The sequence below is a fragment of the Rhinoraja longicauda genome, chromosome 8 (genome assembly GCF_053455715.1).
Source record: "Rhinoraja longicauda isolate Sanriku21f chromosome 8, sRhiLon1.1, whole genome shotgun sequence".
NCBI classification, from domain to species: domain Eukaryota; kingdom Metazoa; phylum Chordata; class Chondrichthyes; order Rajiformes; family Arhynchobatidae; genus Rhinoraja; species Rhinoraja longicauda.
The window spans coordinates 45004382-45022673 of record NC_135960.1 but is presented as its reverse complement, the minus strand read 5'-3'; the positions used below and the strand labels follow the sequence as shown (position 1 = coordinate 45022673).

General features: G+C 42.0%; 1 protein-coding gene across 1 annotated transcript in view; it reads left to right on the top strand.

The window, feature by feature from the left end:
• LOC144595910 (sorcin-like) overlaps positions 1-18292 on the top strand; it is a 30459-nt gene that overhangs the window by 4925 nt on the left and 7242 nt on the right. The window contains exons 2-5 of the mRNA XM_078403808.1: positions 4048-4203; positions 9787-9856; positions 10858-10901; positions 14662-14809. Coding sequence (XP_078259934.1) covers positions 4048-4203; positions 9787-9856; positions 10858-10901; positions 14662-14809 — 418 coding nt within the window. The remainder of the gene's footprint in view (positions 1-4047; positions 4204-9786; positions 9857-10857; positions 10902-14661; positions 14810-18292) is intronic.

Genomic DNA, 18292 nt, shown 5'->3' with positions numbered 1-18292 from the left:
ACATACAGGTGTGTGGGTAGACTTGAGAAAATGCAGATGCTGAAATGAGATGAAATGAGAAGTGCTGGAGTAACTGCATCTGGCAGCATCTCTGGAGGACATGGATAGGTGAAGGTTTGGTCAAGACCCTTCTTCCGACCCTCGGTCTATGTCCTACAGAGATGCTACCTGTCTCGCTGAGTTATTCCAGCACTTTGTGCTGTTTACTGGTGTGTGGATATTTTCCTAAGGGGTTTAATAAAGTTTGTGAGTCTGAAGGCAGTTTTCTTCTCTTAGTAGATGAATACATAGATAATTTCATCCAACACTCCCTTTCTGAGGACTCGTAAGCACCCAGTGCCTCCTCTTCCCCCCTCCCCCCTTTCAGTTTTAAATCCACTGCCGGTCAGCATCTGACCTTGGCAAAGGAGAAGCCTGCACCACAGATCTTTGTGGCAGCTGTTCAAGGTCCCTGGTAGGCACTATTGCTTGGCCACTGACGACAAAATCCAGTCAAAAAACACGTTTTGATGTTGATTTAAAATTTCCTTAAATTAACATTTTCACAATGCTTGTCTATTTTATTTATTTCATTGATCTTTGCTCTATGTACGGTTTCGAGTACAAAATTGTTCAACTGGAGGTATACATAATTTGTACACCAGAAGATGTAGCAGGCATTTCTAAGACTGAGAAATTATCCGATTGATTACAAAAAAAAATGTTTTGAAACTATGATACCTTGCAGACAGAACTTTGAACAGCTCAGTGAAACAAAGAAAGTAATGAAGTGTAAGAAAGAATGTGTTTTTCTAAAAATCATGAAGGTTATCAGAGTTGCCAAATATTTTTGCCTTTTTTGTTGTCGTAATATAAGGAGGATTGTGGGCCCATTGAACGAGGATACAGGGAAGACTTAATCATTTTAAAGTTGGGAGATTTGTCAAATGAGTACTTTGTATCCGTTTTCACAGTGGAGAAAGTGGACAAAATTCCATGGACAAGGGAACCTAAAATAAGTAATGGGAGAGCTCAGTGGATTTAATATAAACTAGACCAAGTGGACCCGTTGGGCCCATTTCTCGTAGCGGGGGGACAGGGAAGGGGAGAGGGTGTCGTCACTGAGTGAGCCCTATTCCCCCCATCATCTCTCCTGACCCCCACCTCCCTCCCTCCCTCCCCCACCCCCATTTTCCCCTCCCTCCCCCCACCCCCACTTTCCCCTCCCCACCCCCACTCTCTTGCCCCCCACTGTCCCCCTTCCCCCCCACCCCCAGTCCCCCCCACCCCCACTGTTCCCCCATCCCCTCCTCCCCCCTGCGCCCACTCTCCCCGACCCCCTCTCCCCCTCCTCCCCCACCCCAACTCTCTCCCCACCCTCCACCCACTCGATCGCCACGCCCACTCCCCTCCGTGGAGCCGTTGGCTGGGAAAAGCACTTAGCAGTGCCCGTGCGTTCAACGCTGACTACCGACGTACGAGTCTCCGCCGGGGCCGGGCGAGGGAACAACTGAGGCCAGGCCGGAGGGGAGAGGGAACGACAGGCTGGGAGGGGGGAGGGAACTGCTGAGGCCGGGTGAGAGGCCGAGGCCAGGGGAGGGAAGAGGGAAGGGGGAAGGACTGAGGGCAGGCGGCGGCGCTGCTGGCAGCCATCTTCTTTTGGCGAGCGAGGAGCAAATGAAGTGGAAGGGGGAGCATTGTGACTTCATACGCTGGGGAGTTTCAGGAAATGGGTTAGAAAGTGATTTTTAAGCTTTAAAAATGTAGCTTCAATTTGAATGAGAGTTGTTATATATTATGCGCAGGATAATGGTGAGTAGTGGGCCTGTTGGGCCCATTCCTCGTAGAGGGGGGGGGCTGGGAAAGGGAGAGGGTGTGACTGAGGAGGCCATTCTCTCCTCCCTCAACCCTTTCCCCACGACCCCCCCTTTTCCCCACTCTCTCCTCCCCACCCCCTCCATTCTCTCCTCCCCACCGCCACTCTCGCTCTCCCCACCCCCCCTTTCGCCACCATCCTCCTTTCCCCCACTCTCTTCCTCCCACCCCCTCATTCTCCTCCCCCAGCCCCACTCTTACTCTCCCCCACCACCCCCCTTTCCCCCCACTCTCTTCCCACCAACCACCCTCCCCAGTCCCACTCTCCCTCCCACCCTCCCCGTCCCCCCCACTCTTACTCTCCAGTAGTGGACTACTGGAGACGGGCAGCGCGGCGGCGGCTGTGGCCTAGCCGAGCTGGGATTACTCATGGCGGTTGTGGGGGAGCAGTGAGGGGAGAGAGAGGAGAGAACTGAGGGGAGAGGGGAGCCCCTGATTGTGGGTGGGCGGCTCCGCTAACGGCATCCATCTTGTTTGTGCGAGTGAAGAGAGAGTCCGTGCGTGCCCTATGGTGATGTCATACGCACAGCAGCCCTTGGAAAAAGGTGTTTAGAAATGAGATTTTTGAACTTTTAAATGTTTCTAACTTTAAAAAAATAAGACCAATTTAAATAAAACTTGTTATAAAGAGTCGTCGCGAGAGTGGCGATTAAGGTGGCTCAAAAATTGTGGTGCTATGGTTTAGCGTTTTGGCAAAATCACAGAAAAACGTATATTTACATACAGATATATATATATATATATATATATATATATACACACACACACACACACACAAGATCTGCGTTTTAGTAGTATAGATAGATAGATAGACTTATTTATATATTTATTCATCTGTCTATTTATTTGTGATGGAGAAAATATTGGGACTTAAGCTTTCAATAACTTAATCTGATGGTTTCTACACCAGGCTTTAACATAGGTAAGGAACTTGCAGATATATTAGTCATAATTTTGCAAAGCTTTTTAGACTCATCTTGGATTGGAAATTTTCAAATATAACTCCATTATTTTAAAAGGGGATATAAAAAAGCTGGTAACCACTGACCTGCCGTTTTAGCATCAATTGTAGGGAACCCACTGTTTAATTTGACAAGCATTCTTTATTCAGAATTGAGGAACAAGTCATGTCTGTCTAAATTAGTTGATTTATTTTTTGAGGCAGTCCCTAGAACAGTGGATAAGGAATGTCTTTAAATTTGTCTATATAATGTTCCCGTCAGATTGTGTATGATCAATTATTAGTAAACTGAAAGAGCACAGATAACCTTGAGATGTGGCTTCGTAAGAGCCAAAACAGAGGTGGGATTGGCAGGATGTGACGTGGTCCCAAGGATCTGGAGGGTGCTCAGTTTTTCAGCATGTGTATTACCGACTGTAATTATCATTTTATCTGTTGGCAAAATCCTCATCCGTGCTTTTTTGTTAACTTCCAGAACTAAACATTTCCATTCTCTCCTGGTTTATTGCCTGCAACCCCTCCCCACCACCTCACAAAATGATTTCCAAACTTTTGTCTTTACCCTAAAGTCTCTGCAAACTCACCCGACTGCTGCAGCTGTTTCTATCCTAAATGAACTCTCCCATGTATCTTAATGTTGAAATTCTTAATCCTTGCACCCAAATCCTTTCATGTCTCTGTATCCTTTCCCAGTGCTGTAGTCCGAAGAAAGTCAATCAGGCCCATGTGCACCATTCTGGTGGATGTAGCTACTTCAGAAATATTATCCCTTCTACTTGATTCCCTCTTGACTATGTCTATCAATGTGGATGTAACCTTTTCAATTCCATCTTATTGTCCTAGCTGTATGTCGGTTGAAGGCTACATCAAATAAATATTTTAAAGACTGTGATTATACATTTTTAAAATTTAAAAAATATTTTATTTCTTCAAAATATTCTACGATTGGTCAAATAGGATCCGTCTTTTAGAACTTTGTGCTCGTAATTTCTGGGTAACTTGAATTTCAGTCCCAATGATGATGATGACATCAGAAGTCCCTAATGCAGCAGTGAAGTGCTTTTATTTGATAAGTAAAGAGCAAACCTACTAGTTTAGATTGTTTAAACAAGCAATTTGTTACACTTCCTATAATATGCAGGTTCATGAATGTCACTTGACAATATTGAGCTTATTTTTGAAACAAATGCCACCTTGTGTCTATTAAAAGTGATTGTGTTCTGTCTTGTCAGTATGGAGGTTTTAGTGGACATATGACTGGTATGGCAGGGCCTGGTGGGCCGATGCATGCCGCTCCAGGCGCATATCAGACTTACTCTGCATACTCTGGCTATCCTGCTGCTTCAGTTGACCCAATGTGGAGTTACTTCACTGCAATCGCTGGACAAGTAAGTACTCTGTGCTGTGGTTTCCTGGTGGGAATTGAATGTTGGTTAAAATTGCCTGAAACCAGCTACATTTTATTAAATATTTAATTGTTATGGTTTGATTCAACAAGTTTCTCGGCGCTGTTAATTGAGCAATTCATTATTGATTAAATTACAAGTTGTTCTGTTATAATATAATTTCCTGACAATTTCCTAAGAATGATCAGCCATGATCACATTGAATGGCGGTGCTGGCTCGATGGGCCGAATGGCCTACTCCTGCACCTATTGTCTAACCCATGTTATAGAGAATCTTATTATAGTACTAGAATTGTGTCAATGATAGGAAGGGGGTGAGGAACTAGAGAGTTTCAGACTCGTAATAAGTTATTTTTCCCAACAGGATTTTCAAAACTAACGGTCTTTTTTAAAATCCAAGTAAATGAAATCTGTGCTAGATTGTTAGTTTTGTTTGGAGATACAGTGCGGAAACGGCCCCAAGATATTGTTTAAACGAGCAATTTGCTACACTGTTCCTGTAAGAAATTGGTTATGAAGGTTACTGAACAAAAGAGTTTTTTGTTGTCTTGTCGTTAAGGAGATTTTGGAGGACATGTGACTAATTAGGCCTGCGTAATATAAAGAGTGTTCACTTTTTCATCAATTGTGTTACATCTCATTCACATTGGGGGGGGGAGTGCATTATAGTACAACTACTTGTACAAGAGAGTTGTGGCTGTAGAGCAGCCCAAGCCATCATGCAAATCAACCTCCCTTCCATTGACTCCATCTACACTTCATGATGCCTTGGCAAGGCCTCCAGCATAATCAAGGACCATTCTCAGCCATTCCCTCTTCTCACCTCTGCTCTCAGGCATACGGTACAGAAGTTTGAAAACGCGCACACCTCCAAATTCAGGGACAATTTCTTCCCAGCTGTTATCAGGCAACTGGATGGTCCTCTCTCCAGCTGGAGTGTGCTCCTGGCCTGCCATCTTCCTTATTGAAGACCTTTGAATTATCTTTAATCAAACTTTATCTTGCACTAAATGTACCATTTATCCTTTATCTGTACACTGTGGACAGCTTGATTGTAATCATGTATAGCTTTTCACTATACCTTGGTTCACATGACAGTAATAAACTAAACTAAAGTAAACTTGTTTTTGCACTTTGGGAAGTTTTAATTCTGCACTTTTGGGGGAAAAACAGTTTTGATGCTCATTATTAGTAATCTAATGCTACTTTATGGGGCATTGTTAAAGTTGGAAACCTCAAAGAAGTTCATATCTGTGTCAAAGGACTGCTTTTTAGTTTAAAACAGCAACATTATGTTTTTGCCTTTTCTCTCCATTGAGCCTACGTTTATCTGACGTAGTGTTCTTGAGGCTGAAACATGGTTGCAAAATCAGCAGAATTATTCAATTTTACAACCCCCATGTACATTTTTTTTGATTAACTCTTATAATGGCCTGAAATTCACACCATATTTTTGGAAGTGGTGCAAAAATGTCCACAGAAGAAGTTCACTGCAAAGTAAACAAACTTTAAAACCTGTTGTTAAATGAGTATGTATTTTCTATCTCCGGTTCTTTTCTGTCTAAAGCACCAACTTGTTATTTATATCATTAATAAATGTTCTCATTACTGGGAACTCCATGTGTAACTCATGCTGTGATATTTTCTTAACTAGTGGCATATTAGTACATTAGGTTTGAATTTCTAGCTCTTTCGATTGTACTATGGGGAGTTGAATTTGTTACAATAAATTCTACTTTAGCTCTACCTCCTCCTGCCTCTCTTCTGCTTGCTGTTTTTTCTTTCTTCTGTTACTTAATACCAGTAACTTAATACTTAATTACTTAATATGAAGACACAAGGAACTGCAGAGGCTGGAATCCTGAGCAAAACCATGCTGGAGTAACTTAGTGGCTCAGGCAGTATCTGTGTAGGGAATGGATAGGCGATGTTTTGGGTTAAGGCCCATCTTCAGCCTATCCATTCCCTCCACAGATGCTGTCTGACTTGCTGAAGTGCTCCAGCACTTTGTATTTTGCTATGTATCATACCTCTTTAGTCAGACATTTGGCCATATGTCCTAGCATATAACATCTCCAAGTTTGCGGATGACACAAAAACATCTCCAAGTTTGTGGATGACATAAAAACACCTCCAGTTTGCGGATGACACAAACCTCGGTGGCAGAGTGAGCTGAGAGGAGGATGCTATGAGGCTTATTCACAAAATGCTGGAGTAACTCAGCAGGTCAGGCAGCATCTCGGGAGAGAAGGAATGGGTGACGTTTCGGGTCGAGACCCTTCTTCGAGAACCTGCTGAGTTACTCCAGCATTTTGTGAATAAATGGATTTGTACCAGCATCTGCAGTTATTTTCTTATGCTATGAGGCTGTTGGGTGATTTGGATAAGTTGGGTGAGTGGGCAGATGCATGGCAGATGCAGTATAATGTGGATAAATGTGAGGTTATCCACTTTGGTGGCAAGAACATGAAGGCAGATTATTATCTGAATGGTGTCAGATTAGGAAAAGGGGAGGTGCAACAAGACCTGGATGTCCTTGCACGTCAGTCACTGAAAGCAAGCATGCAGGAACTGCAGGCAGTGAAAAAAGCTAATGGCATGTAAGAGGTGACCGTGGCTGACAAGGGAAGTCAAGGACAGTATAAAAATAAAATAAAAGAAGTAAAACATAGCAAAGATGAGCGGGAAGCCAGAGGATTGGGAAACTTTTAAAGAGCAACAGAAGATAACTTAAAAGGCAATACGGGGAGAAAAGATGAGGTACGAAGGTAAGCTAGCCAAGAATATAAAGGAGGATAGTAAAAGCTTCTTTGGGTATGTGAAGAGGAAAAAAATAGTTAAGCCAAATGTGGGTCTCTTGAAGACAAACAGGTGAATTTATTGTGGGGAACAGGGAAATGGCAGACGAGTTGAGCAGGTACTTTCAATCTGTCTTCACTAAGGAAGACACAAACAATCTCCCAGACGTACTAGTGGCCAGAGGACCTAGGATGACGGGGGAACTAAAGGAGATTCACATTGGGCAGGAAATGGTGTTGGGTAGACAGATGGGACTAAAGGCTGATAAATCCCCAGGGCCTGGTGGTCTGCATCCCAGAGTACTTAAGGAAGTGGCTCTAGAAATTGTGGACGCATTGGTGATCATTTTCCAATGTTCTATAGATTCAGGATCATTTCCTGTGGATTGGAGGGTAGCTAATGTTATCCTACTTTGTAAGAAAGGAGGGAGAGAGGAAACAGGGAATTATAGACTGGTTAGCCTGACATCGGTGGTTGGGAAGATGCTGAAGTCAATTATAAAAGATTAAATTGAGGGTGTGCTTGTATACACTGGAATTTAGAAGGATGAGAGGGGATCTTATTGAAACATATAAGATTATTAAGGGTTGGACACGTTAGAGGCAGGAAACATGTGCCCAATGTTGGGGGAGTCCAGAACCAGGGGCCACAGTTTAAGAATAAGGGGTAGGCCATTTAGAATGGCGACGAGGAAAAACTTTTTCAGTCAGAGAGTTGTAAATCTGTAGAATTCTCTGCCTCAGAAGGCAGTGGAGGCCAATTCTCTGGATGCTTTCAAGAGAGAGCTAGATAGAGCTTTTAAAGATAGCAGAGTAGGGGTATGGGGAAAAGGCAGGAACGGGGTACTGATTGAGAATGATCAGCCATGATTGCATTGAATGGTGGTGTTGGCTCGAAGGGCTGAATGTTCTACTCCTGCACCTATTGTCTATTGAAATAGTGGCACATTTGGATAGCAGTTTACGAAGGGGAAATCTTGCTTGACTAATCTTCTGGAATTTTTTTGAGGGTGTAACTAGGAAAATGGACAAGAGAGAGCCAGTGGATGTAGTGTACCTAGTGGATGTAGTGTACTTTCAGAAAGCCTTTGATAAGGTCCCACACAGGAGATTAGTGGGCAAATTTGAGCATTTTGCCCACTAGGTATTGGGGGTAGGGTACTAACATGGATAGAAAATTGGTTGGCAGACAGGAAACAAAGAGTAGGGATTAGCGGGTCCCTTTCAGAATGACAAACAGTGACTTAGTGGGGTACCGCAAGGCTCGGTGCTGGGACCGCAGCTATTTACAATATACATTAATGACTTAGATGAAGGGATTAAAAATAACATTAGCAAATCTGCAGATGACACAAAGCTGGGTGGCAGTGTGAACTATGAGGAGGATCCTCTGAGGATGCAGGGTGACTTGGACAGGTTGGGTGAGTGGGCAGATACCTGGCAGATGCAGTTTAATGTGGGTAAATGTGAGGTTATCCACTTTGGTGGCAAGAACAGGAAGGCAGTTTATCTGAAAGGTGTCAAGTTAGGAAAAGGGGAAGTACAACGAGATCTGGGCGTCCTAGTTCATCAGTCACTGAAAGCAACCATGCAGATACAGCAGGCAGCGAAGAAAGGTAATGGCATGTTGGTCTTCATAACAAGAGGAGTTGAGCAAAGAGGTCCTTCTGCCGTTGTACAGGGCCCTAGTGAGACCACACCTGGAATATTGTGTGCAGTTTTGGTCTCTTAATTTGAGGAAGGACATTCTTGCTATTGAGGGAATGCAGCGTAGGTTCTCCAGGTTAATTCCCGGGATGGCAGGACTGACATGTGAAAGAATGGGTCGACGGGGCTTATATTCACTGGAATTTAGAAGGATGAGAGGGGATCTTATTGAAATATATAAGATTATTAAGGAATTGGACACGCTAGGTGCAAGAAACATGTTCCCCATGTTGGGGAAGTCCAGAACCAGGGGTCACAGTTTAAGAATAAGGGGTAAGCCATTTAGGACTGAGATGAGGAAAAACTTTTTCACTCAGAGTTGTGAATCTGTGGAATTCTCTGCCACAGAAGGCAGTGGAGGCCAATTCACTGAATGTTTTCAAGAGAGAGTTAGATTTAACTCTTAGGGCTAACAGAATCAAGGGATATGGGGAAAAAACAGGTTCGGGGTACTGATTTTGGATGATCAGCGATGATCATATTGAAAGGCGGTCGGTGCTGGCTCAAAAGGGCCAAATGGCCTACTTCTGCACCTATTTTCTATGTATGTTTTTAATATCCTTTATAGTACTTCAAATGAAAATCAGTACCCTGGGGCATTGTTAAAGACACTATCTAAATGAAGGTTGTTCCTGAAAGATGCTAACTAAATGCACTAGTCATTACATTGTTAGAATTTTATTTGAAGTCCCACCCAAATTGTTGCATAGATTTTCAATGCCTCAGCAATAGTTAGCCTTTGAAACTCACAAGATGGACAGAGAAGGAAGGCGATTTAGCTTACTTTACAAGTAGATTCTGTTTTGTTTTCCTCATCAATTCCAGTATAGCAGCTTTTTAAACTGTTGATATAGTCTGGGGTTTGTTTCCTGCCCATTGTTTTTTTCATATCCTTGTATCCTGCTTTTGTCCTGCTCTCCTTAACCTGGTATACTAAACACATTACTTTATGCTCTATCATAGATATTTAGATAAAACCTAAAATTGGATATTTGTGTTTCCAACATTAAGATATCTACCTTTTAATTTATAAAGGACTCTAAGCACATTTATTTTGCAGGATGGTGAGGTGGATGCTGAGGAATTGCAGCGATGCTTAACTCAGTCGGGGATACACGGCACCTACAAACGTAAGAAATTTTCCTGTTTGTGCAGCGCACAGCTTTAATTGTACACTTGAACACTTTGAATGTATGGTCCTTGGAGCTGGTAATGAGCACGGCCACTGCTCCAATGTTTTATTTAGCAATATTGTGAAGAAATAAAACATGAACTAAGCTATATGTGTGTTGGTATGGAACTGCAGATGCTGGTTTACACCAAAGATAGACACAAAATACTGGAGTAAATCAGCAGGTCAGACAGCATCTCTGACAACACGTTGCCTATTCCTTTTCTCCAAGCGATGCTGCCTGACTTGCTGAGTTCCTCTAGCATTTTGTGTCTAAACTACATTTGTACTTGCTTTCAAATGTCAAAAAAATCAGCATTGTTTTAAAACCTTTTTCCTTCTGCTTTCTTTGTTCTATTTTGAACTGGATAAACTAAATTAACTTGTAGGGGAGACAGAGAGAAGAGTAGGTGAAAGTATTTATTGTTGGAGTTGAATCAAATTTGCTTCCCCCCATGATAATAGAGCCATGACACTTTATAATTTTAGTAGTGAGAGTTTGGAAGGCTTGCCAGTTCAGGCTGATTGCATTGTCTGTGATTCTTCTGGGAATTTCAAGACTTGAGCTCGGCTAAGATTTTGCACACCTGCTTTTAGTCCTGGTGGCATCCTGATTACCATGATACTTTAATGTAGTGTGAAGGAAACGGATCGTCATCAGTGAAGAATGATTCAGGAAGTAAAAGAATTAACAAGGAGGAACTTGGAGGGGTGTAGTCCTGCAGTTGTGAAAGGCACTGTGCTAATACAAGTTATTTTTCTTTTAATGTGGAATGAGGATGTTTGCAGGGGAGTATCTTAACGTTTTTAAAATTATTACAGAAATGGCTTGTCATTTAATTGAAAAGAATTAACATTTATTTGAAATATCTTTCATGCTTGGATTTTTCAATTAATTGTAGACATATGATCTTATAATTCATGTATTATTTAGCATTAATTTATGTGTTTGCTTTACAGCTTTTAGTTTGGAGACCTGCAGAATCATGATAGCCATGTTGGATGTATCCTTAGCTTTTCAACGTATTGGTACCACACGTAGTCACTATTAGGCACGTACAGTCCTCTGTCCAGTTTTTAGCTTTTTCTGATTAAAACAAAGATTAAATTTGTGAAACTAGGTGCTCTAAATCAAAAATGAGATTGAAACCGCTGTTTAGAGATATAGCGTGGAAACAAGCCCTTTGACCCACAGAGTCCAAGCCGACCATCGATCACCTGCTGATCATTAAATTTACTTTAGGATCATATTTTCAGCACTCAAATTCATAAATTTTTATGTTCACTGTTTTAAAAAAATGCAGTTTTGCTTATTTTGATGCACTTTGGTTAATTGCACTTTGGGATATTAATGGTCAGGGCATTGAGTATAGGAGTCAGGAAGCCATGATGCAGATTTATAGTTATTTAGGTAGGCCACATTTGGAGGATTGCATGTAGTTCTGGTCTGGTGGGGAGGCTTTAGAAAAGGTGCAGATAGGAGGGTTACCAGGATGATGCCTGAAGTAGGGGCTATTAGCAACAGGGAGGTTAGACAGACTTGGATTGTTTTCCCTTGGAATGCCATAGGGACCCTGGAATGCTGGAGATCTGATAAAAGTGTAAAATTATGAGAGGCGTAGATAGTTCAGGCAGTCAAAACCTATTTCCCAGGATGGAAATTTCAAAAAATAGAGGGCACATCAAAGGAGATATGTGGGGAAAGATTTTGTGTGGTGAGTGCCTGGAATGCACTGTTGGGGGTAGTGGTGGAAGCAGATATGATAGTGACATTTAAGACTTTTGGATAGGCACATGGATATGCAGGAAATGGAGGGATGTGGATTATGTGCAGGCAAATATAGTGCCCTCCATAGTGTTTGGGACAAAGACCCATCATTTGTTTATTTGCCTCTGTACTCCACAATTTGAGATTTGTAATAGAAAAAAATCACATGAGTTTAAAGTGCACATTGTCAGATTTTATTAAAGGGTATTTTTATACATTATGGTTTCACCATGTAGAAATTACAGCTGTGTTTATACATAGTCCCCCCATTTCAGGGCACCATAATTTTTGTGTTCTATGCCTGTATGAAACTTTGCAAGTCTTCAAGGTGCAACAGAAGTCTTTATTACAGTAACTCAATGCTTGCAGCAAGACAACTAAAATAGCTGCCACCCCACAATCTGACTGCACACTCCACATTGTGTACAGCCAAGATAACTATGTACAAAACATCTCCCTTTGTCCTGTGCAGCACCACCTGCTGCACGGGAGGAAAAACGGGTCCTCCCACCCCACACAGTCCATCAAACATCACAGTCCCCCATTCCAGTTTGAACGTCTCTATTCCTGACTGAGTCGCCTTGGGGGAGTACCACGATTGCAACGTGTCGATCGACGAAGGAACCACAGGCAGATCGGCGGGGAGTTCGTCTGGTGGAACTTCGTCAAGCCAGGTGAGAGGCAAATCAGGCACTCCAGTGTCCACACAATTCGGCACTGGGGTGTCCGACTGCTTGGTTCTGTAATGCACGGTTTTCGTAGCTACGATTTTCTTGTTATCCCCCAGAGCATGCTTCCTATCTCTAGCCATTGAACCCCGCTTTTGCTTCTGAAGAGTATTATTAGTCCGTTTCTTTCGTAATCCACCCCCTTTAGTTTGCTTTTCTTTGGAAGCATTGAGTCCATTGAACTCATCAATAAATTCTTCACAGTGAAGAAGGTGATGCTCTGGTTCCCAAGTGTCTTCATTACTTCCATAGCCTTTCCATCATATCAGATACTCCCACTTCCCCTTGTTATTTTTCCTTTTGTCGACAATCTTCTCCACCTCGTATAGATCTCCTGAAGCCATACCCGCTTCCAGAGGCAGTCGCTGCTTGCTTGCTGGTGTTACTGCTGATGTTTCCGCGGCCGTATTACACAAGTGCTCCTTTGCAGACTGACGGCAGAGTTCCTTGTCGATGGCGTGTTCTTGTTCTATGCCTGTATGAAACTTTGCGAGTCTTCAAGGTACAACTGAAGTCTTTATTACAGTAACTCAATGCTGGCAGCAAGACAACTAAAATGGCTGCCACCCCACAATCTGACGGCACACTCCGCACTGTGTACAGCCAAGATAACTATGTACAAAACATCTCCCTTTTTCCTGTGCAGTGCCACCTGCTGCACGGGAGGAGCAACGGGTCCTCCCACCTCACACAGTCCATCAAACATCACAATAATGTTTGGGACACATGGCTTCAAAGGTGTTTGTAATTGCTCAGGTGTGTTTAAATGCCTCCTTAATGCAGGTATAAGAGAGCTCTCAGCACCTAATCTTTCCTCCAGTCTTTCCATCACCTTTGGAAACTTATTGTTTATCAACATGAGGACCAAAGTTGTGCCAATGAATGTCAAAGAAGCCATTATGAGACTGAGAAACAAGAATGAAACTGTTAGCGACATCAGCGAAACCTTAGTCTTTCCAAAATCAACTGTTTGGAACATCATTAAGAAGAAAGAGAGCACTGGTGAGCTTACTAATCGCAAAGGGACTGGCAGGCCAAGGAAGACCTCCACAGCTCTATAATAAAGAAAAATCCCCAAACATCTATCCGACAGATCAGAAACATTCTTCAGGAGTCAGGTGTGGATTTGTCAATGACCACTGTTTGCAGAAGAATTTAAGAAGTGTTACAGTTTGCCAAGAAGTACTTAAAAGAGCAATCACAGTTCTGGAAAAAGGTCTTATGGGCAGATGAGACGAAGATTAAAATATCAGAGTGATGGCAAGAGCAAAGTATGGAGGGGAGAAGAAACTGCCGAAGATCCAAAGCACACCACCTCATCTGTGAAACACGGCGATGGGGGTGTTATGGCCTGGGCATGTATGGCTGCTGAAAGTAATGGCTCGCTTATCTTCATTGATGATACAACTGCTGATGGTAATAGCATAATGAAATCTGACGTGTATAGACACATCCTATGCTCAATTTCAAACAAATGCCTCAAAACTCATTGGCTGGTGGTTCATTCTTCAGCAAGACAATGATCCCAAACATATTGCTAAAGCAACAAAGGAGTTTTTTAAAGCTAAAAAATGGTCAATTCTTGAGTGGCCAAATCAATCACCCAATCTGAACCCAATTGCGCATGCCTTTTATATGCTGAAGAGAAAACTGATTGGGAGTAGCCCCAAAACAAGCATAAGCTAAAGATGGCTGCAATACAGACCAGGCAGATCTGATAAAAGGCATGCTCAATCACCAGAGAAGACGCCCAGCAACTGGTGATATCCATGAATCACAAACTTCAAAGCAGTCATTACATGCAAAGGATATGCAACAAAATACTAAACATGACTACTTTCATTTACATGACATTGCTGTGGCCCAAACATGGTACCCTGAAATGGGGGACTATGTATAAACAGTGTTGTAATTTCTACATGGTGAAACCAAAATGTATTAAAATGGCCTTTTTTAAAATCTGACAATACGCACTTTAACCACATGTAATATTTTTTTTTCTATTACAAATCTCAAATTGTGGAGTACAGAGGCAAATAAATAAATGATGGGTCTTTGTGCCAAACATTATGGAGGGCACTGTAAGAGTTGGTTTTGGCATCATGTATGACAGACATTGTGGGCAAAGGGCCTGTTCCTGTGTTCTGTTCTGTAATACTGCAAATGCATTGAAATACTGTAAATTATTTTTGAAGTACTTGTGTTACATCTCAGCTAAATGTTTATTTTTATCAACAACCTACAAAATTCTTAACTCGAGCATTTCAGAGAGATATGACTGGGAAAATGGGCTTTAATGAATTTAAAGAACTATGGGCAGCACTTAATGGATGGAAACAGAACTTCATGATGTATGATCAGGACAGAAGTGGGACTGTAGAACCTCTTGAACTCGGCCAGGCTATCACATCAATGGGTAAGCTGAAACATGGTTTTAATCGTCATGTACTGAAAACAGAACAATGAGGTTCTTGCAGCAGCATAACAGGACTGTAAATCTGTGGAGAATATATTAGGTAATGACTATGTTGATATTACATTGTGGAAATATTGGACAGTTTAGTCCTTTTCTTTACTCTTTCACTGTTTTGTTAAAGTGGTAACAAATAAAATGTCATCCTTGCTATCCTGCAAATAAGACCGGGGTTAACATAACTAACTGAGCAAGATTTTTGTGCTTGTAAATATATTTGAAACATTTTTGAATATAGATTTTCAAACTTTTAAATAAACCTTTCCCAGAGATGCTGCCTGACCCACTGAGTTACTCCAGCTTTTGTGTCAATCAAAAAATAAGTGGGGTTGGGTACTTCTTAGAAGTGGGACATGGATGGTGACGTATGAATTTAGTTATTAAAACAAAACTGAAAGAACTAAAGTTCTGGAACAATTTTTGTGAATATTGGGCTGATATACAGGATTTATTAAAACTTGTTTTAACTTTCTTCATGACTCATGCTGAGTAATCTATATTTTATTATTTCAAAACTATTGATTAAGGCTACTTTGCTGCCTTTGTCATGAGATTTTGTTATATGCAATTTAAATATTTAGAAAATGATACCATTCTTTATTGAAATACTTTATTTTGGTCACCCTCGTGATAGAAAGATAAGGTGAACGAAAAGATTTTGTATTTTGCTAAACAATTTAGACTGAAGTCTTAAAATATTTGCAATCATTCCCTTCCAGTATGTCAAGAACTAAATCTTTACCAGTTGATGACCTCAAAACATGCCACATGTCCGTTGTAGATTGGAGTGGATGTTAATCACATCCTAAAAAAATAGCTTTGGTGGTGCTTTACTGTGCTATTCTTAGGAATGTGATTGCTACTTCCACTGGTTGATCTCTCAGGAATAGCAATTTCAGAAGGTGCCACAATAACTGGATGTCAAGGAGTGTAACTTGTGTTCTTCCCATCCGTTTTCACATCAGTCCGAATATGTCCCTAAGACCTTCGGATATAAGAACAGAATTGGGCTATTCGGTCCATTGAGACGAGTCCACAATTCCATCACAGCTGATCTATCTTTCCCTCTCAACCCTATTTTCCTGCCTTCTCCCCGTAACCTCAGACGCCCTTACTAATCAAGAATCTTTCAATCTCCGCTTTAAAAATACCCAATGTCTTGGGCTTCTCAGCTGTCTGTGGCAATGCATTCCACAGATTCACTACTCTCTGACTGAAGAAATTCCTCCTCATCTCTATTCTAAAGGTTTTCTGAGACTGTGCCCTCTGGTCCAAGACTCTCATTACTGGAAACATCCTTTCCACATTCATTCTATCCAGACCTTTCATTATCCAGTAAGGTCTGGATGAGATCAATGTCACCATCCCATTCCCCCAATTTTAATCCGTTGAGGTAATTCTAATGGGACTGGCATTGTAAACATTTAGATCATAGCACATGGCACACAATTTGGCCCATTGAGTCCATGTATCTTATTCTTGAATCATCCCACACATCAGTGAAATTATTTATAGAAAATATATATATTTTAAATTTATAGAAAATTTAACTTAATTTAACAAGGACTAGCTTTCAATGATACAATGATACTTTATTGTCACACGTACCGAGTACAGTGAGAATCTTTGTTTTTGCATACAACCCAGTAAAGGATTTGTTGACTGTACTCAGAGTTGCCACGTTTCTGAGGCCGACATAGTTCCAATAAGTTAATCGAACAGTCTTATCAACACACAGAGGCAACCCAGGACTGCCACTGCCCCAAGCAGCAGGTGGGCCCCCGCCAGGTCCCCCTTTTGTTCTTAGCGGCCCCCCACTGGGTTCTCCCTTTGTCCTCGGTGGCCCCCTACTGGATCCCCCTTCGCAATCTGCGGCGCAGATCCCCCTTTTCTAACCTTTTAGAAACATAGAAAATAGGTGCAGGAGGAGGCCATTCGGCCCTTCGAGCCAGCACCGCCATTCATTGTGATCATGGCTGATCATCCACAATCAGTAACCCGTGCCTGCCTTCTCCCCATATCCCTTGATTCCATTAGCCCCTAGAGCTCTATCTAACTCTCTCTTAAATCCATCCAGTGATTGAAGGCTTTTATCTGTATGTGTTGACTTTTTTGTGTTAATATTTGTAAGAAAAGGGGACCAAACAAAAGGTTTACACCATACAAGGTTTTTTGTATGCTGTAAACCGTTTTAGAAACATAGAAAATAGGTGCAGGAGGAATCCATTCGGCCCTTCGAGCCAGCACCGCCATTCATTGTGATCATGGCTGATCATCCACAATCAGCAACCCGTGTCTGCCTTCTCCCCATATCCCACGATTCCATTAGCCCCTAGAGCTCTATCTAATTCTCTCTTAAATCCATCCAATGATTTGGCCTCCACTGCCCTCTGGCAGAGAATTCCACAAATTCACAACTCTCTGGGTGAAAAAGTTCCTTCTCGCCTCAGTTTTAAACAACTCTCTGGGTGAAAAAGTTCCTTCTCACCTCAGTTTTAATATGATTAAAAGACTATCAATTTATTAATTTAACTAGTTGTACAAAAATGTAAGCAAAATATTTGAAAGGAACAAGAGTAACATGATGTCATGGCACCCACATGTTTAGGGAATAAATGCATGCATGATGTGTTCATAGAGAGTTAAAGCTGGTAGAGCCGCTGCCTCGCAGTACCAGAGCATCGTGTTCAGTCCTGACCTCCTGTGCTGTCTGTGTGTGGAGTTTGCCTGTTCTCCCTGTGACCGCGTGGGTTTCCTCTTCGGTGCTCGGGTTTCCTCCCACATCCCAAAAACCTGCAGGTTTGTAGGTTCATTGGCCCTGTGTCTATTGCCCCTAGTGTGTAGGGAGTTGATGAGAAAGTGGAATAACGTAGAACTAGTGTGAATGTGTGAGCAATGGCAGGTGTGGATCTCAGAAGACTAAAGGGAACTAGAGATAGATGGAAGAGGAAAGACAACAGGATGATAAGGGAGAGAGACACATTTTTTGGCGAGGTGTGTTACAGCAAGGGCATCGATTTGTAATATTGAAACTGAGCCCTGGCAGAAGTTCACCAAAAACCAGCATTGGTGGTCAAGGTTGTTGCTGGCTGAGCAGAATAATCAAGAGAATGAGTCTGAAGTCATCCTTCATAAAAGGAGACTGCATAGTTGAGCATAAGGTAATTGAGCTAGTTTATACTTTCCTTGTGTAATTTCTTTTTTTTGACGTATGCCGCAAAACTAACTTTTTTTACCCAAGCTAGCTAATGTGACCGTAGAATGTTGTAAAGTATTAAGAAAGAATAAAGTGATTTAACTTCTGAAGATTTGTACACTCTAAAGCAGGGGCGTCAAACTCATTTTAGGTCAAAATGCGGCTTCATGCGGGCAGGATCAGTTGTGCACGGGGGAAACGCACGCGCGCGCTCCCACAGCTTTCGTTGT